Below are 21,311 nucleotides of genomic sequence, written 5' to 3' on the forward strand. Positions count from 1 at the left end.
AGGGGGGTATTAGTTAAAAAAATGAAATTTCATCGCTCGTACGGTTCGGCTGTAGGTTATCCACGAGGAATATGCTCTTCCAGTTTATGTGCAGGTTCACTGGAACAGAGTGAGCCCCGCACACAATCTGGAGAAGCGGAAGGAACGAACACAAAATGGAGGAACAGCTTTGAATGTTAGTGCAGTAATCTAACCACTGAATGTTAATCCAGTATTAATCAAACCACTCTGCTCCTACACCCACCTTCGACAACCACTGTGTTCCGACACGCAAAGCATATGTAAGTTTTTGCATTGGGGAAATTGATTTCCCACTATGTTGCATGCTGTATAATGGACAAGAATTTAGGCACAAATTCAAACATTATGAATGATGGAAATCTGAAATGGAAACAGAAAACATTGGGAAACTCAGCAGATCAGGTAGCATTGTGCAGGGCAAAACAGCATCAGCGTTTCAGTTCAATGAGTTATCATTAGTCTGAAGAAGGGTCTCGACCCGAAACGTCACCCATTCCTTCTCTCCTGAGATGCTGCCTGACCTGCTGAATTACTCCAGCATTTTGTGAATAAATACCTTCGATTTGTACCAGCATCTGTAGTTATTTTCTTAACATTATCATTAGAACTGTTAACTATTTCCAATATGTTGTAGATTTTATTTGGAGCTAGACCAAGTGGGCCCAAACCTCTCCTGCATTGGTGCAGCACCCTCTCCTTCCCCCCCTCCCCTCTCACCCCCACCTTCCCCCCTCCCCTCCACTCCCCTCCCCATCCCTCCTGCCACTCCCCCCTCCTTCCCTCCCTCCCTCCCCCCTCCCTCCACCCCCTCCCTCCACTCCCCTCCCTCCACCCCCTCCCCTTCCCCACCCCCCACTCCATCCCTCTCAACCCCCTTCCCCTCCCCCTCACTCCATCCATCTCAACCCCCCTAATCCTCCCTCCTCCCCCTCCCTCCCTCCACCCCCACTCCATCCACCCCTTCCCTTCCCTCCTTCTCTCCCTCCACCCATAGGAGATAGATTTAAACTTTAAAATGTGAATTACAAAAAATATAACACCGATATCAATGAAACTTCCATTAGCACCAGAGGGACGACGGTGAGTAAGGTGGGCCTAAAATTGTTGCGCTATCGTGTACCGTTTTGGCTGTAGTTCAGGAACAAACAAACAAACAAACAAGAGTTTTAGTTTATAGATGGCAATTGTAATAAAAGTTCATTGACCTTATTGACCGCTGGGTATGTTCTGCGACTCTGTTTTTATTTCTGCATTGTCTTAATGTTTGTGATGCTTTCTCGCACACACACTGAGGATATTTCCCTCGCTGAAGCTTAACGTAATATTTCATATATCTTCCATCTGTGAAGAAATGAATTACGTTAGTTGTATAAATTTTATGAATAAATGAATATTACAAATTTACCAGCAGTGTCAGCTTTTGCACCAATGAATTATGCATGTTATCTCTTCGGACTGGAATCTGAGAGACCAGTTATCACTTCGAGCTGACATGCATGCAGCGGGAGATGTAAAATAGCGAGGCAATGGTGGACATTTTCCCCACAGATCAACAGGAGGACCTGTTAATTTAGTTTAGCTTAGTTTAGAGATTTAGCACAGAAACAGGCCCCTCGGCCCACCGAGTCCGCACCAACCAGCGATCCGCGCACATTAATACTATTCCGACACACGAGGGACAATTTTTTACATTTATACCAAGCCAATTGGTACGGTGGCACGGTGGCGCAGCGGTAGAGTTGCTGCCTTACAGCGAATGCAACGCCGGAGACCCGGGTTCGATCCTGACTACGGGCGCCGTCTGTACGGAGTTTGTATGTTCTCCCCGTGACCTGCGTGGGATTTCTCCGAGATCTTCGGTTTCCTCCCACACTCCAAAGACGTACAGGTTTGTAGGTTAATTGGCTGGGTAAATGTAAAAATTGTCCCTAGTGGGTATTGGACAGTGTTAATGTCCGGGCATCGCTGGTCGGTGTGGACCCGGTGGGCTGACAGGGCCTGTTTCCGCACTGTATCTCTAAACTAAACTAAACTAAACTAAAACAATTAACCGACAAGCCTGTACGTATTTGGAGTGTGTGAGGAAACCAAAGATTTCAGAGAAAACCCACACTGGTCACGGGAAGAATGTACAAACTCCGTACAGACAAGCACCCATGGTCAGGATGGAGCCCGGGTATCTGGCGCTGTAAGGCAGCAGCTCTTCCGCTGCACCGCCTTGCTGCCCACTCAATCCCAACTATCCAACTGGCAGCATCACTCTCCTGACATTTTCTGAAACCGCAAGAGTGGACATAATCCAGTGAGAATGAGTGATGATCAGACAAGTGTCCAAGCAGCTAGCTCCATGTGGGAAGCTGGGAGAACATCTCAAGATGCCTGGAATTAAGGTTTTGTTTGCACCCCCTGCACCCAGATCCCATGTGCTTTGCGCCCTTCATTAACCTCACAGCTCTCGCTGCCAGCTCAGCATATACCTGGACTTCTCACCTCTAACATGCGTTGGTCAGAGTCTGTGGGTTATCATTGGAATTCTCCCTCCCAGCCCTACCTACCAACCATCTCAGAAGATCTCTGAAATGCGTCCTAATGCCTAGCCCTGACAAAATGCAATACAATATATCTTTATTGTCATTGTACAGGGGTACAACGAGATTGGGAATGCGCCTTCCATACGATGCAATAAATTAATTAGCTAATCAATATAAATTTCTACAACCCAGTGAAACAAAATTAGAAACAGATGTAAAACAGTATAAAGTTCAAGTAGATCTGTGCCGGTTCGCTGTGCGATGTGACCATCCGGCTCAGCAGGACCGGTTCTTAGCAGCTATGGCCCTGGGGATGAAGCTGTTCCTGAGTCTGGAGGTGCAGGCGTAGAAGGCCTTGTAGCATCTGCCCAATGGTAGAATTCCGAACAGACTGTTGCAGGGGTGTGAAGAGTCTTTGTGGATGCTGGTGGCGTTTCTGAGGCATCGTGTGTTGTAGATGTCCTCCAAGCCTGATAGCTGTGTTCCGATGGTCCTCTGAGCTCTATGGACTATGCATTTTGCATTAAGAGGTTAAGGCTGACTTTAATCAGAGTCACGTAGCTTTAGGTGGGGCCCAGCGGTAATGCACAACAGCAATTGGAAGTTGGTGACACTGGCATGAGACTGAGATCAAGTCATAGGGGACTCACACATTGTCCTCCCAATGTATGTTACAAAGTAATTCAAATTCCCCTGCATTGTAGCATGGGTCTTATGCTCTGCTTGTTCCAGTACCCATACAAAATGTGGACTGGTCAGAAACATTGCTGTAACCAAGTCTTTGATCTAATTCATGTGCAATTGTTCCAATGGCTGTGCACCTCCACTGTTATTTAAACCAGTATAAACTGTGAAAGAATGCTACGGTGAATTCTTGATTTTCTGTAAACTCAAGAAGTCCTGGCCTCGCAATGTTATCATGGAGCACAGGTGTGTCAGGCACGGTGTGACGGAAATTTATCACACAGTCCATCGTTTAATGATTGGGAATTTACTGCATTTGAGATGAACACCGAATTGCTCTGTAAATCATATTATTGGATCACGATGCATGATTACACAAGTCTAACACTTAAACACAGCAGTGCGTGAAAATGCAGAGCAGTGGCTATGGGTGCTCAGAGCATACATAGTTGAGTTCTCAATTCCCCTACTCTGGGTAAAAGAAGGCAGTGGAGGCCAGTTCTCTGAATGCATTCAAGAGAGAGCTAGATAGAGCTCTTAAGGATAGCGGAGTCAGGAGGTATGGGGAGAAGGCAGGAACGGGGTACTGATTGAGAATGATCAGCCATGATCACATTGAATGGTGGTGCTGGCTCGAAGGGCCGAATGGCCTACTCCTGCAACTATTGTCTATTGTCTATTGTCTAAAAGACTCTGTGCATTTACCTGATCTATTCTTCTCATGATTTTACACACCTCTATAAGATCACCCCTTATCCTTCTGCACTCCAAGAAATAAAGTCCTAGCCTGCTCAGCCTCTCTCTATATCTCAGGGCATCGAGTCCTGGCAAAATCCTTGTGACTCTTCTCTGCACCCTTTTCCATCTTGACAGTGACTTTTCTGTACCATGGTGAGCAAAAATGAACACATTACTCTAAATGCGACCTCACCAATGTCTTGTACAACTGTAACGTGACCTTCCAACTTCTATACTCAATACTCTGACTGATGAAGGTCAATGTGCCAAAAGCCTTTTTGATCACCCTATCTACCTGCGACTCCACTTTCAAGGAACCATGCACCTGCACTCCTGGATCCCTCTGCTCTACAACACTCCCCAGAGCCCTACCATTCACTGTGTAGGTCCTGCCCATGTCAGACTTTCCAAAATGCAACACCTCACATTTCTCTGTATTCAATTCTACCAACCATTCCTCAGCCCACCGGCCCAACCGATCAAGATCCTGCTGCAATCTTGGACAGCCATCTTCACTATCTACAATACCACCCACCTTTGTATATCTGCAACCTTGCTAATTTTGCCATGCACATTCTCATCCAAATCATTTATATCGATGACAATCAGCAATGGGCCCAGCACCGAAACCTGAGGCACACCACTGGTCACAGGCGTCCAGTCTGAAAAGCAACCTTCCACCATCACCCTCTGCTTCCTTCCATGAGGCCAATTTTCTACCCACTCAGCTATCTCTTCTGGGATTCCATGCGATCCGCCCTTCCAGAGCAGCCTACCATGTGGCACCTTGTCAAAAGCCTTGCTGAAATCCATTTGTACAACGTCCACAGCTCTGCCCTCATCAATCCTTTTGGTCACATCGTCAAAAAACTCAATCAGATTCGTGAGACACAATCTCCCACGTACAAAACCCTGCTGACTCTCCCTAGTCAGACCGTGTCTACTTAAATGCACGTATATCTTATCCCTTGCAATTTCAACAAAAGATTTCGACATTCTTTCCAGGTGAGACAGAGGTTCACCTGCACCTCCTCCAACCTCATCTATTGCATCCGCTGCTCCAGGTGTCAGCTTATTTACATCGGCGAAACCAAGCGCAGGCTCGGCGATCGCTTCGCTCAACACCTGCGCTCGGTCCGTGTTAACCAATCTGATCTCCTGGTGGCCGAGCACTTCAACTCCCCCTCCCATTCCCAGTCTGACATTTCTGTCATGGGCCTCCTCCAGTGCCATAGTGAGTCCCACCGGAAATTGGAGGAACAGCACCTCATATTTCGCCTGGGCAGCTTGCAGCCCAGCGGTATGAACATCGACTTCTCCAACTTTAGATAGTTCCTCTGACCCTCTCTTCCCCTCCCCCTTCCCAGATCTCCCTCTATCTTCCTGTCTCCACCTATATCCTTCCTTTGTCCCGCCCCCCTGACATCAGTCTGAAGAAGGGTCTCGACCCGAAACGTCGCCCATTCCTTCTCTCCCGAGATGCTGCCTGACCTGCTGAGTTACTCCAGCATTTTGTGAATAAATACCTTCGATTTGTACCAGCATCTGCAGTTATTTTCTTATGTTATCCCTTGCAATACTCTCTACTAACTGTAGATAGGCCAAGAAAATAAAGCTGAGATTGTGGATCAGCCATTAACTTGATGATGTTAGTTATGATGATGTTAGGGGAGCAGGCTGGGAGTAGTGAATGGCTGGTCCTGCTCCTGGGACCTATGCTCTTATTTTCTTGAAGTCTGACTGTGGTCAAGCAGTGGTGGTTTTGCATTGTGTGGACCCCACCTGCCCCACCTGCGTACAATGGGACCTGACTAAGTGTGTTACTCAGTTCAGGTAAGTTATTTATTGGAATCAAACAGATTCCCGAAGGGCCAGGTTGTCAGGCTGGTTCTGTACCTTCTCCAGGTCAGAATGATTTTCTTTATACTTTATACATGTAGATCTCATTTTCTTGATCAAAAGCCGTGAGCGGCATGGTGGCGCAGCGGTAGAGTTCTGCCCTACACGCCGACAGTGCTAGAGACCCGGGTTCAATCCTGGCTCCGGGTGCTGTCTGTACGGAGTTTGTACGTTCTCCCCGTGACCTGCGTGGGTTTTCTCCGGGTGCTCCGGTTTCCTCCCACTCTCCAAAGACTTACAGGTTTGTAGGTTAATTGGGCTGGTATAAATGTAAAAATTGTTCCTAGTGTGTGTGGAATAGTGTTAGTGTGCGGGAATCGCTGGTCGGTGTGGACTCGGTGGGCTGAAGGGCCTGTTTCCGCGCTGTGTCTCTAAACTAAACGAAACTGGACGATATTTTGTGCTTGAGCCTGGTTTTGGATTGGCAGACATCTGTTGTCTCATCAGCTAATTACTGCATTAATATCACAATGCAAACTATCCACATAGAGAAACTGTGGCGATGCTTGAGAATTCTGTTGTGTTGTTCTCTTCCAGCCATGTGACCCAGTCGACGAGCTTTGAAGACCCTCGAGCGGAGGGAAACCAGGTCGTACAGCCGACCACTCGGAAGATCGAGATGAAGCGGGATCCAGTGCTGGGCTTTGGCTTTGTCGCGGGCAGTGAGAAGCCAGTCGTAGTGCGCTCTGTTACACCAGGTAAGGACAAGGACAGTGCAGGCTGCATTCACACGTGATAGGAGCAGAATTAGGCCATTTGGCCCATCAAGTCTACTCCACCATTCAATCGTGGCTGATCTATCTCTCCCTCTTAACCCCATTCTCTTCCCTTCTCCCCATAAACCCCCCCCCCGACACCCGTACTAATTAAGAATCCATCTCTGCCTGAAACGACACGTTTGAGACTACGGGCGCCGTCTGTACGGAGTTTGTACGTTCTCCCCGTGACCTGCGTGGGTTTTCTCTGAGATCTTCGGTTTCCTCCCACACTCCAAAGACGTACAGCTATGTAGTTTAATTGACTGGGTAAATGTAAAAATTGTCCCTAGTGTGTGTAGGATAGTGTTAGTGTGCTGGGATCGCTGGGCGGCGCGGACTCGGTGGGCCGAAGGGCCTGTTTCCGCGCTGTATCTCTAAAAAAAAGAAAAAGAAAAAATCCACAGATTCACCACCCTCTGACTAAAGAAATTCCACCTCATCTCCTTCCTAAAGGAACGTCCTTTAATTCTGAGGCTATGACCTCTGGTCCTGGACTCTCCCACTAGTGGAAACATCTCTCCACATCCAATCTATCCAAGCCTTTCATTATTCACTATGCTCTGGGATAAATTGTCTCTGGTCCTTCATTCCATTCTCTTAGGTTTGTTCTAAGCTTCAATCAGTAACATTCTTCGGTGAAGTGCAGAATGAAAGTATCTTGGTCTCCTCTGGCTCTTGTTTCGATATGTGTTGCAAGGCAAAGACTAGTGACTGCACCAGGCAGCATTGACCTGGGTGAGCTTATAGTTTCACTGCTGAACAAGAAGTCTTCTCATCCCCTGACACCAAGCCTGCCATCGTTCCAGATTCCATTGTTACACCAGGGGAATTTTCAAGTGTCAGGAATATTGCTCAATTCAGAATCAGAATCAGAATCAGAATAACCTTTATTGTCATCAAAAAAACAAGTCTTTTGGACGAAATTCCATTACCCCAAGTCCAACAATAAGAGCAATAAAAATAAGCAATAACACACACAACCACAAACCAACACAAAAAAAAAAAAAAAACATCCATCACAGTGAGTCTCCTCCAGTCAGATAGTTCATATCCAGTAAGATAATTCATCTCATAATTCTCCTCCAGTAATTATCCAGTAAGATAATTCATTTTATCGTGCGAACTGTATGAAGAATTCCACTGGAGGTAACTCAAGACTGATCCTCATTTACATGTAAGGGACTTGGTATGTAAAGGGGTGACCTAGATTGGAAGATTGTCACAGACATCCCCCACTTGTTATTGCTGGCCAGTCGAATCAATAATAAAATCGTGCAGTTCCAAGAGTAAAGAGCAGGATAAATTCAGTGATGTGCGGCACGGTGACGCAGCGGTAGAGTTGCTGCCTTGCAGCGAATGAAGCGCCGGAGACAGGTTCGATCCTGACTATGGGCGCCGTCTGTACGGAGTTTGTACGTTCCCCCCGTGACCTGCGTGGGTTTTCTCCAGGATCTTCGGTTTCCTTCCACACTCCAAAGCCGTACAGGTATGTAGGTTAATTGGTTTGGTGTAAATGTAAATTGTCCCTAGTGGGTGTAGGATAGTGTTAATGTGCGGGGATCGCTGGGCGGCGCGGACTCGGTTGGCCGAAGGGCCTGTTTCCGCGCTGTATCTCTAAAAACTAAACTCAACTAAACTAGTTATAGCACCTATTTTCAAATCAATGGAAAACGTTGCTGCTTGAGTTTTTAAATATGCATGATGTGCACACAGAGTTAATATTACATTTTACTTATTCTTTCAGGTGGGCCCTCTGAAGGCAAGCTGATACCGGGAGACCAGATAATAAAGATAAATGATGAACCTGTCAACACAGCTCCCCGAGAGAGAGTCATCGACCTTGTAAGGTAATGGCTTTTCATTTACCTGTGGCTACTGATCATTAGCCAACCCAAACCACAGTATGATTTAATGACAAGTGCACGGTTGTGTGAGATTGGCGTATTAAGTCTTGATCGGGGAGGGAGCTATACTTCTGGAAAGAATAAGGAATATTTCTTCATTATTTTGGATGACTTACTTGAATTAGTTGGCTATTGGTGTCTAAAAATTGTAACTTGGCCATGTCATCATTTATCAAAAATCTGTCGTGTGGAGGACAAGCAATTTTTATTTTGAAAACGCATTATTTACTGCGCTGCGTGTAGGAAAATAACTGCAGATGCTGGTACAAATCGAAGTATCACAAAATGCTGGAGTAACTCAGCAGGTCAGGCAGCATCTCAGGAGAGAAGGAATGGGTGACGATTCGGCTCGAGACCCTTCTTCAGACTGATGTCAGGGGGGGGCAGGACTAAGAAAGGATGTAGTTGGAGACAGGAAGACAGTGGGAGAACTGGGAAGGGGGAGGGAAAGAGAGGGACAGAGGAACTATCTAAAGTTAGAGAAGTCAATGTTCATATCGCTGGTGTGCAAGCTGCCCAGGCGAAATATGAGGTGCTGTTCCTCCAATTTGCGGTGGGCCTCACTATGACACTGGAGGAGGCCCATGACAGAAAGGTCAGACTGGGAGTGGGAGGGGGAGTTGAAGTGCTGAGCCACCGGGAGATCAGGTTGGTTAAGGCGGACTGAGCGAAGGTGTTGAGCGAAACGATCGCCGAGCCTGCGTTTGGTCTCTCCGATGTAGAGAAGTTGACATCTGGAACAGCGGATACAATAGATGAGGTTGGAGGACTGCACTCGTCTACACATCACAATGCTTCGTGAAAGCAGCCAACATAATCATGAGCCACTCGCATTCTCTCCTCTCCCCTCCGCAGTCGAGCAGAAGATACAAAAGCTTGAAAGCCCACACCGCCTGATTCAAGTTATCCGCTGTTCTCTGATTCATGAACGAGCCCTCCATGTGCAAGGGGCGTATCCTGATCCTCCAACCCACCTCTTTGTGGCACTCACATTTCTTTCATCTGCACTTTCTCTGTAGCTGCTACACTATATTCTGCAGAGTGTTTATTTACTCCTCTGTACGACCTGTTGTACTTGTATGAGCTGCCGGGCTACTGCACAACACCAAGATTTTTACTGTACCTTGCCAAATACCTTGGTGGTATTATCCAGATTCACAACCCTCATTTGCCATCCTCCATGAGTAACAAAGCCACTGCAATATTGCAGAGGACATTTTCATATTTTTCATATTTCATATATATACAGCGCGGAAACAGGCATTTTCGGCCCACCAAGTCCGCGCCGCCCAGCGATCCCCGCACACTAACACTATTAACACTATCCTACACCCACTAGGGACAATTTTTACATTTACCCAGTCAATTAACCTACATACCTGTACGTCTTTGGAGTGTGGGAGGAAACCGAAGATCTCGGAGAAAACCCACGCGGTCACGGGGAGAACGTACAAACTCCTTACAGTACAGCACCCATAGTCAGGATCGAACCTGATGTCATGCTTGCAACATGCAAGCATGACATCTTGCATGTTGGATAAATTTCAAAGTATTGCAGGGAGTTAGTTGTAATTTAGTAAGGAAGCAAGTTTAACTATTTCGTTCTTGCCCAGCTAAAAGACATTCTGATCGCCAATATCCAGATTTTCTTTTGCTAATACTTCAAACAGAAAATATATACTGGCTACCTACCAATGGCTATCAACATTGGGAATTGGTCACTCAGTAAAGAAGTTTCTAGATCCCAAGCCAAGGGGGAGGTGGTTAGAGATACTAAATATCTGTCAGTATAATTACCTTATTCAACTGTAATAACCATGGGTGGTGCAGCGGTCGAGCTGCTGCCTTTCAGCTCCAGAGACCTGGGTTCGATCCTGACTATGGATGCTTGACTGTACGGGATTTATACGATCACCCCGTGGGTTTTCTTCGAGATCATCGGTTTCCACCCACACTCCAAAGACTTACAGGTTTATAGGTTATTTGGCTTGGTGTAATTGTAAAATGTAAAAATTGTCCCTAGTGTGTGTAGGATAGTGTTAATGTGCGGGGATCGCTGGTCGGTGTGGACTCGGTGGACTGAAGGGCCTGATTCTGCGCTGTACGGTATCTCTAAAATAATGTTTGCATTTCCTGCAGGCTATTGGAAAGAGTCAATATTCCATCTCAGTTTTAACGCCATCTGAACTGAGTGATTTGCCCAGTTATGTATCTCAATTATCCAGATTGCAACTTCAGTGGGGCATTTCTTGTGATGTATCAACCAGTTGGAAGAAATCGGAGGTTAAGTGGGATGAAGGGGAAATTGAACAGAGTGGGGGTGCCATTAAAAATGTGGAATGAAGATCTCATGTAGGAACATCGCACCCCATAACAGGAGCATGGAAAATATATGTGTAGGAAGGAACTGCAGATGCTGGTTTAAACTGAAGATAGACACAAAATGCTGGAGTAACTCAGCGGGTCAGGCAGCATCTCAGGAGAAAAGGATAGGTTATGTTTTGACCCGAAACATCGCCTATTCCTTTTCTCCAGAGATGCTGCCTGACCCGCTGAGTTACTCCAGCATTTTGTGTCTAGCATGGATAATATATTTCTGTTTATTCTGAAGGATTTTTGCAGCATTAGTATTTTTCCTTTTAGAATAATGCTCAGTAAATTATTAATATATTGCTTCTGGCATTTAATTAACTTTTATACTGGTCAAGAACAAAGGGGTTAAATTGTCTCAACGTAGCCATGTTCCCCACGGTTGGTGATGCCTTACATCACTTGCATGCTGTTCTATCCATTCAAAAGCTGAAGTGTGGCACAGTGGTGCAGCAGTAGAGCTACTGCCTTCAGCGCCTGAGACCCGGGTTCAATCCTGACAATGGGCGCTGTTCTGTATGGAGTTTATACGTTCTCCCTGTGACCGCGTGGGTTTTTTCCCGAGATCTTCCATTTCCTCCCACACTCCAAAGACATACAGGTTTGTAGGCTAATTTAAGACATATGTAAGCAAGATGCCCACACAGACGCCTAAACCTCTGCCGGAGAGAGTAAATTGAGAGCATCTGTTGTGGAAAAATCTGCACCTGATGTATACAATGGAGGCTGAGGGGCTACTGGATAGGATTATATCAAATTATGAGAGGCATAGACAGGGTAGACATTCAGAATCTATTTTCCCAGGATTTCAAATACAAGAACAAGGGCCCAATTATAACTTTTAGGTAGGAGGGGGAAAGTTTAAACGAGCTATGCGGGACAAGTTATTTTATACGGGAATTGTAAGTGCGTGGAATGGACTGCTGGGGGTGCTGGTGGAAGGAGATAAAATGGTGGCATTTTAAAGTTGTTTACACGGACATGTGGATATGCACAAAAAGGAAGCTTGGATTATGTGGAAGCAGAAGGAATTAGTTGAAGTTCAAGTTTTATTGTGCATATGCATGAGTACGTTGAGGAACCGAAACTTCACTGTCAAATGCTGCTGACCTGCGACTATTACCAACACTTCGTGTTTTACTCAAAATGTCAGCATCTGCAGATCCGGTGTTTCCTGTACTGTTCAATGTTCTATAGCATACTAATACTGTCAGTGAATTAATAACAATGCACTGAAATGGTTTCGAAGAAATAATCAAAATGATGTTCAACTCGAAAGGCACTTTACGACTAATGGAAAGGAAATACTTCTTCCAATGAAGGTATTGAATTTATTGGAAGCATTTTGTAAGCACTTAAACCAGGATACCTAATGGGATATCGTTAAGATTGCTACTCGATGATATTTAGTCGTGACCTGTGAGGTTACGAGCGTGGTACTTGTGTTGCAAATTCTCAACATTGAATTTCAGTGTAGGCCCAGAGATAAGGCCCTTCAGCATCTGGCTTTTGGTGAGAAATAGTTTTAGAGAGGTCAAAACCTTGTGTCCTGAGGGTGACAGTCCGGTGAAGTTCAATCAAGTCGTGTTGTATTTAGTACATTAGCACAGTCAGCAAAATAACTGACGATCTGTCATTCTTGATGCATGCAAAAGGCTCACCTCCACTTCATTCAGCCTACAGAGGGGAAGTGACACAGCTGGCGTCCTGGTGCCATCGCAACAACCTGGAGCTCAATGCTCTCAAGAAAGTGGAACTAATTGTAGACTTTCGAAGAGATCCCCCTCCTCTCCCCCCACTCACCATCAACAACACCACAGTCACATCTGTGGAGTCATTTAAGTTCCTTGGAACCATCATCTCCAGGGACCTTAAATGGGGGGCCACCATCGACTCCACAGTCAAAAAGGCCCAACAGAGGATGTACTTCCTGCGGCAACTGAAGAAACACAATCTGCCACAGGCAATGATGGTCCAATTCTATACTGCTATCATTGAGTCCGTCCTCACCTTCTCCATCATGGTCTGGTTTGGCTCAGCCACCAAGCACCACATCCGGAGGCTGCAACGGATCGTTCGCACAGCTGAGAAGGTTGTTGGCTGCAACCTTCCCCCCATTGACGAACTGTACACTGCAAGGGCCAGGAAGCGAGCGGGCAAGATCAACTCTGACCCCTCTCACCCTGGCCACAAACTCTTTGAAGCATTTCCCTCTGGAAGGCGACTCCGGACTGTCAAAGCAGCCACAGCCAGACATAAAAACAGCTTTTTTTACCACGAGTGATCGTTCTATTCAATAACCAAAGTCTGTAGTCTCTTTTTTGCTCTGGTTTATTGTCACCCACATGTTTAAACCGTAATGTTGTACCCTTATTGTTTTGATGTGGTTATGCTTTATTCTTAATTGTTAACTGAATGTTTGTGTTGTCATTTGTGAGCGGAGCACCAAGGCACATTCCTTGTATCTGCACATACTTGGCCAATATTCTTATTCATTCATTCATTCATTTGTTCATTCATTCATTCAAGTTTGTCAGCTTCTTTCCAGCTGTTATCAAATTAATGAATGGACCTCTTGTATGTTCAGGGTGAATTGCTGATTCCCAATCTTGGTGCACATACCCTTTGGTATGATTTGACTGGATAACACTTAGGGTGACACGGTGGTGTAGTGGTAGAGCTACTGCCTTACAGCACCAGAGACCGGGGTTCCACCCTGACAACAGTTGCTGGTCTGTATGGAGTTTGTACGTTCTCCCTGTGACCTGCGTGGGTTTTCTCTGAGATCTTCGGTTTCCTTCCACATTTTAGATTTTTTTTAGATTTAGAGATACAGCGCGGAAACAGGCCCTTCGACCCACCGGGTCCGCACCGCCCAGCGATCCCCGCACATTAACACTATCCGACACCCACTAGGGACAATTTTTACATTTGCCCAGCCAATTAGCCTACATGCCTGTACGTCTTTGGAGTGTGGGAGGAAACCGAAGATCTCGGAGAAAACCCACGCAGGTCACGGGGAGAACGTACAAACTCCGTACAGACGGCTCCCGTAGTCAAGATCGAACCTGAGTCTCCGGCGCTGCATTCGCTGTAAGGCAGCAACTCTACCGCTGCGCCACCGTGCATTCCAAATACATACGAGGTTTGTAGGTTAATTAGGTATAAATGTACAACTGTTCCTGGTGTGCGTAGGGTAGCGTTAATGTGCGGGGATCGCTGGGTCGGCGCGGATTCGGTGGCCCGAAGGGTCTTGTTTCCACGACGCATCTCTAAACTAAACTGAAAAAAGCAGGCAAGCCAAACTTTTTTCACCGCATCTCGGTGCATGTGACAACGGTCATAATCCCAACCAAACCTTTGTTCTGATGGTGGCAAACTGAATGAAATGTACAGAGGGCAGCACAATCTGCGATACACTTGTCTGTATTCAGTTCTTCTATCCCTCAAGGTTAACGTGCTATGTTATGGTTAGTGTTCAGCTGGTTGTTTTTGTCACTATTTGTTTGTTACCATGGCTACTGAAGGAAGACGATGCATAAACAGCGACTGATTGCAACATAGGATGGATAGGTGGCACAGGGCCACTAACAGATGCCTCATCCTCCAGGGCACTTATGCCTTCTGTCAGCACACAGGAGGTGACGCTGGTTTCTGTCCTCGTTTTGGTGCAATGGTGGATTTGAGTTGACAGTGGCTGTGAACCTATTTCCCCCACCCAAGTTTGCAAAGCCCTTAAATAGCCTCACAACGGCCATCTCCCTGGCTGGCCAGCTCCCTGTTTCCATATGGTATCCTGAATATCTGCGAATCCAAAGTAGTACCGTCTTGCATTTAAGTAGAGACTCTTAACGCTATCATCTGCCAGTTCAATCATTTTGGATGTGGTGGCAGAAACTTGAATTTAAATAGCACCCTATGACAGAACAAAGTTGCCCTCGATGCTCTTGATCGGTAGAGATGGCAAGGTACAGTTGAACCTTTTCCTTTCTTTAAAAGGAAAAAAATCTAACTTCATTTAAAATTGTACCTTGATGCATCTTAACAGGAGTTACTGAGACATTCCTGGTGTGACCTGACCTGGTGTGGCCAATGTCTTTTTATTCACTTATAAACGGCACGGTGGCGCAGCGGTAGAGTTGCTGCCTTACAGGGAATGCAGCGCCAGAGACTCAGGTTCGATCCTCCATCTGTTGCCACACATCTGTAGACACCAAGCAAGAGGTGGCCCTTTCTGTTAAAAGAGTTAACTTCAGAAACCTTCTGGATGGTAAACAAATCAATGATTGTATGCTGAATAATTTAAATGTGACTAATTAAGTAAATTGAATCAAACTCGAAATTGCTGAATTTCTTTGTAAAACAAATGGTTTATGAATATTGTGGGAAGGAACTGCAGATGCTGGTTTAAGCTGAGGGAAAACACAAAAATCTGGAGTAACTCAACGGGTCAGACCGGAGTCTGAAGAAGGGACTCAACCCGGGACATCACCTATACCTTTTCTCCAGAGATGTTGTCTGACCCGCTGCGTTACTCCAGTTTTTTTTGTGTTTATGTATATTGTTCAGGTAAGGAAATCCATTCTTTTTGCCCAGTTTGGCCAAAATGTGTCTTGAGAAATCCAATGGAGAGGAGGATGCTAGGAGGTTGCAGGGTGACTTGGACAGGTTGTGTGAGTGGGCGAATGCATGGCAGATGCAGTTTAATGTGGATAAGTGTGAGGTTATTCACTTTGGTGGTAAGAACAGGAAGGCAGATTATTATCTGAATGGTGTCAATTTAGGAAAAGGGGATGTACAACGAGATCTGGGTGTCCTAGTGCATCAGTCACTGAAAGGAAGCGTGCAGGTACAGCAGACAGTGAAGAAAGCCAATGGAATGTTGGTCTTCATAACAAGAGGAGTTGATTATAGGAGCAAAGAGGTCCTTCTGCAGTTGTACAGGGCCCTAGTGAGACCGCACCTGGAGTACTGTGTGCAGTTTTGGTCTCCAAATTTGAGGAAGGACATTCTTACTATTGAGGGAGTGCAGCGTAGGTTCACGAGGTTAATTCCCGGAATGGCGGGACTGTCGTATGTTGAAAGACTGGAGTGACTGGGCTTGTGTAGTCTGGAATTTAGAAGGATGAGAGGGGATCTTATTGAAACAAATAAGATTATTAAGGGATTGGACATGCTAGAGGCAGTAAACATGATACCGATGTTGGGGGAGTCCCGAACCAGGGGGCACAGTTTAAGAATAAGTGGAAGGCCATTTAGAACGGAGATGAGGAAAAACCTTTTCACTCAGAGAGTTTTGAAGCTGTGGAATTCACTGCCTCAGAAGGCAGTGGAGGCCAATTCCCTGGATGATTTCAAGAGAGTGTTAGATAGATCTCAATGATAGCAGAGTCAAGGGATATGGGGAGAAGGCAGAAACAGGGTACTATTACTGGTTGTATATGATCAGCCATGATCACGGTGAATGGCGGTGCTGGCACGAAGGGCCGAATGGCCTATTCCTACACCTATTGTCTATTAAAATTGTATGGCTCTGTTATGCGATTGTCTTCTTCTCAAATTGCAGCAGCTGCTGCCTGAGCATTGCATGTCCAGATGACATTCTGGTAGATGTCGTAAAGATCACTCGGCTATCGCCATCAATCTTGGAGTATTGTGTACAGTTCTGGTTGCTGGCTATAGGAAGGATATCACTAATCTGGATAGGTTGCCAAAAATATATTTACAAGGGTATTCCTGGTTCTGGTGTATTTGAGTCATAAGAAGAGGCAAGGTAGGCTGGTCATTTTCCCCCGGAACATAGGTGGCCGATGCGTGACTTTGCAGGCATAGTTAAGGTGATTAGCCATCGTCTTTTCTTCAGTGTGCGGAAGTCTAACACCAGAGGCAATAACCCAGTGTAGGAAGGAACTGCAGATGCTGGTTTAAACTGAAGTTAGACACCAAAATCTGGAGTAACTCAGCGGGACAGGCAGCATCTCTGGTGAGAAGGAATAGGTGACATTTTGGGTTGCGATCTTTCTTCAGTCTGGGAGTCTGAAGAAGGGGTCTCGACCCGAATCGTCACCTCACCCTTCTCTCCAGAGATGCTGCCTGACCCGATGAGGGACTCCAGCTTTTTGTGTCGATCTATGACGATAACTTAGTGTTGTCGGTGGCAGGCCAGGGCAGGGGTTTGATGTCCAGCTCATGTTCCATTACTCCCTATGCAGTGTTGTTTAAAATTCAACAACAGTGTAAAAAAAGAGTGGTGACCAGGTGTTAAATATCTTTGCAAAAGTGGAAAAGCAGTCGGGTGTGGTTTAGCATAGCTACTGAGGTCATGTTCAGCCCCACGGGGTGAGAGCTGGCGAAGAACTATTGTCAGGCAAATAGTCGGACGACACTGTGACACTAATTGAATTAAATGGTGGTGGTTTAGTGGTTATACCACTGGTAGTTTTTGATTACATTACTGGATGAGCAAAGCAACACCCACCTCTTGTGAATAAAAAAGTAACTAAAAGTAAAGGTAGCAAGGGAAAAGAAACTGATTAATTAAATAATATACAAAGTGCTGGAGGAACTCAGCGGGTCAGGCAACATCAGTGGGTAGCTTTGCCGAAGATTGCTGTATAAATACAGCTCAGAAAGGAGATATGTTGATTACAGTAACCACCACAATACTGTTTTCTTACTTCATTTGTATGCACTACTATTTTTATAACTCATCGCGCCGTGACACCATTCCATTTGTAAAAGGCGGCACGGTGGCGCAGCGGTAGAGTTGCTGCCTTACAGCGAATGCAGCGCCGGAGACTCAGGTTCGATCCTGACTACGGGCGCCGTCTGTACAGAGTTTGTACGTTCTTCCCGTGACCTGCGTGGGTTTTCTCCGAGATCTTCAGTTTCCTCCCACACTCCAAAGACGTACAGGTATATAGGTTAATTGACTGGGTAAATGTAAAAATTGTCCCTAGTGTGTGTAGGTTAGTGTTAATGTGCGGGGATCGCTGGGCGGCGCGGACTCGGTGGGCCGAAGGGCCTGTTTCCGCGCTGTATCTCTAAGTCTAAGTCTAAGTAAAAACACACACGTTAAGCCCTGCCGAAAGTAAACCTCTGGCATGTGAGGGTTCGTGCCCCTCAACTAATAAAGGATTCCCATAGGCGCATCTAATCTTGGACGTTCTTTGGGCAGCTGGCTGGTGCAGCAGTTAGTGCTGCTGTCTCACAGCTCCAGCAACCACACCCATGGTGACCTCTGGTGCTGTCTTCCTGTCAGCTTTGCTTTACCTCCAGGTGCTCCAGCTTTATACCATATCCCACAGGCACACCGTCTGTAAATTCATCATCTTAGACAATAGACAATAGACAATAGGTGCAGGAGGAGGCCATTCGGCCCTTCGAGCCAGCACCGCCATTCAATGTGATCATGGCTGATCATTCTCAATCAGTACCCCGTTCCTGCCTTCTCCCCATACCCCCTGACTCCGCTATCCTTAAGAGCTCTATCTAGCTCTCTCTTGAATGCATTCAGAGAATTGGCCTCCACTGCCTTCTGAGGCAGAGAATTCCACAGATTCACAACTCTCTGACTGATAAAGTTTTTCCTCATCTCAGTTCTAAATGGCCTACCCCTTATTCTTAAACTGTGGCCCTTTGTTCTGGACTCCCCCAACATTGGGAACATGTTTCCTGCCTCTAACGTGTCCAACCCCTTAATAATACGTTTCGATAAGATCTCCTCTCATCCTTCTAAAAGGATCTTCTGCAAATGTGTGGGCAGTGAGGGTGGATGGGGAGAAGAATCGGAAAAAGTGAAAGGCATTTGAAGAAGAACAGGTTACAAGCAAAGAAGTGGGGGAATGGGATTGATGGGAACACTTCGAGGGCAAGCATTGACCCGATGGGCCAAATAGCCTCTCTCTATATTGCATGAGAAAATGGCTTCTTTTTTTTTTCCGCTGGGAATTTCTAATTCACTGACATCGCTCACCTCTGATCACAGTGCTGAAAGGATAACAACTAATTCTCTTGTTGCCTGAAGAAACAATTGTTTCCTTATTTTTTTCCAGAACGGAAACGACAGTTTCTGATGACAGGCAATGCATCTGCAATCAGTTGGTATATTTTCACGATGGAGGGACAATTCATCTTCAAGTCAATGGGAAAAATCTTGTTTTTAGCACGGACGTTCAGATTTGTTGCCATTTTAGCTACTCAAACTCGTTTCCGAGAAGGGCAAGTTGTATCCTAGGGGAGATTAACGTGCTTCCAGTACATGAAGCAAAAGGTCTTTGAGTAAAAAGATGGAGAGGCCTTGCTCCAATTACATGAAACCTGGTGAAATCGCACCTGAAGCATAGTATACAGGTCTGCCTAAGCAAGGATGTACTGTACATGATAATTAAAGGACTGCTTTGAAGGTTTACCAATTTGATTCCTGGGAGGGTGCGTTTGTTGTACAAGGAGAAACCAGACAGACCTTGATAACCCAAACCACCCCCTCCCCAGGTACCTTCCCCTGCAAATGCAGGAGATGCAACACCTGTTCCTACACCTTCCCACCCAAACCATCCCCTCAACAGGTACCTTCCCCTGCAACCGCAGGAGATGCAACACCTGTTCCTGTACCATCTCCCTCAGCTCGGTCCAGGGACCCTGACAGTCCTTTCAGGTTAGGCAGAGGTTCACTTGCACCTCCTCCAACCTCATCAACTGCATCCATTGTTCAAGGTGTGGACTATATACATCGGCGAAACCAAACGTAGACTGGACACTTTGGCTCAGTCCACCTGGATCTACCTGATCTCCCGGTTGCCAAACACTTTAATTCCCTTCCCATTCTCACACTGACCTTTCTGTCCTCCATTGTCAGAGTGAGGCCAAACGCAAATTGGAGGAACGGCATCTCATCTTTTGCTTGGGCAGCTTACAACCCAGCAGTATGAATATTGATTTCTCTAACTTCAAGTAACCCTTGCATTCCCTCTCTCTCCATCCCCTCCCCCCCCCCCCACCCCACCCAAGTCATTGCACTAACTTCAACCTTGTCTTGTTGAGTGTCATTTATTCACAAAATGCTGGAGTAACTCAGCAGGTCAGGCAGCATCTCGGGAGAGAAGGAATGGGCGACGTTTCGGGTCGAGACCCTTCTTCAGTTGCCTGTTCTCACCTAGCCCGCAGCTAACAATGGCCTGTCTCCTTGATCATCGTTACTTTTTTTTGCATCTCTTTCATTCATTTGTTCTATATCTCTCTGAGTCACCGTCTATTTCTCTCGTTTCCCTTTCCCCTGACTCTCAGTTTGGATCTTGACCTGAAACGTCAGCTATTCCTTTTCTCCAGAGATGCCGTCTGACCCGTTGAGTTACTCCAGCTTTTTGCTTCTATCTTCGGGGGAAACTAGGCACCCCTGACCTGCACTCTCTTAAGTTTAAAAGAATGATGGGCAAGCACATTGAAATATTTACATTTCTTCTAGAACTCGACAGGGTTCACTTAGAACAGATTTCCCCTGACTGGCGTGCCTAGAACCAAGTGTCACAATCTTGCAATGAGTGGTTGAGCGTTCAGCATTGAGTTGAGAAGATGTTCCATCACTCAGAGGTGGAGAATGTTTGGAATTCTCCAACTGACAGTGTTGTTGAGGCTCAGTCGCTGAGTATATAAGATTGAGAGATATTCACGTCCATAGGGATTGAAGGAGTGCAGAGGTCATGCAAGGAAGTGGCAACATTAAAAGATCAGCATGGCAGAGCAGGCAGGAGAGGTGAAGTGGTTATTCTTGCATGCGTTCATGTTCTTACATAGCAAGTAAATGCCTTGTCATCATCTGTTCCTCCGATTAGCTTACCCAGTGTACAAAACCTGTCAAGGTAGGTTTATGAAGTAAACCTTATGAAGATGTCTTCCGTGGTGGAATTTTGGTGGGATTACTGAAAGTACTGTGGAGATTAAGAAGGATTGGCAAACCGTGTTACCTTTGAGGATATTACAAAGCCCTGGTAGACAGTGCTGAATGTTGAATCTTGATCCCAGCAGAATCTTGGTCCCAGTTATGAATTCTCAGCGTTTTTACAACAATGAATATGACCCTGTTTTCTCTGTGCAGGAAGCAACTGCAGATGCTGGTTTACACTGAAGATAGACGCAAAATGGCGGCGCTGCCATAGCAGCTGCGGCTTACCTGCGGTCCATTTGTCTTTGTGTTTTTGTTGTTTTTTTTGTCTTAATTGTAGTTGTGATGTCGTGTTTTTGTGTTTGTGTACTATGTGTGTATGTGGGGGGGAGGGGGGGAACTGTAAAATTGTAAATAGGTGTCCCTTCCAAACGGAGACCCGACCTTTGTTTTCTGGGCCATGTCTCCGTTCCTGCTGCGGCCTACCATCGGCCCAACTCCTGGAGCTGTCGGCCTCCAGGGCTCT

General features: G+C 46.0%; 1 protein-coding gene across 6 annotated transcripts in view; it reads left to right on the forward strand.

Annotated features, from left to right (window-relative positions):
* Window positions 1-21,311, forward strand: part of frmpd4 (FERM and PDZ domain containing 4) — a 583,956-nt gene that overhangs the window by 451,834 nt on the left and 110,811 nt on the right. For all 6 annotated transcript variants that reach the window (XM_078408967.1, XM_078408968.1, XM_078408973.1 and 3 more), the window contains 2 exons: window positions 6,411-6,571; window positions 8,376-8,478. In XM_078408967.1, the coding sequence (XP_078265093.1) occupies window positions 6,411-6,571; window positions 8,376-8,478 (264 nt within the window). The remainder of the gene's footprint in view (window positions 1-6,410; window positions 6,572-8,375; window positions 8,479-21,311) is intronic.

The sequence above is a fragment of the Rhinoraja longicauda genome, chromosome 12 (genome assembly GCF_053455715.1).
Source record: "Rhinoraja longicauda isolate Sanriku21f chromosome 12, sRhiLon1.1, whole genome shotgun sequence".
In the NCBI taxonomy this organism is placed as follows: Eukaryota; Metazoa; Chordata; class Chondrichthyes; order Rajiformes; family Arhynchobatidae; genus Rhinoraja; species Rhinoraja longicauda.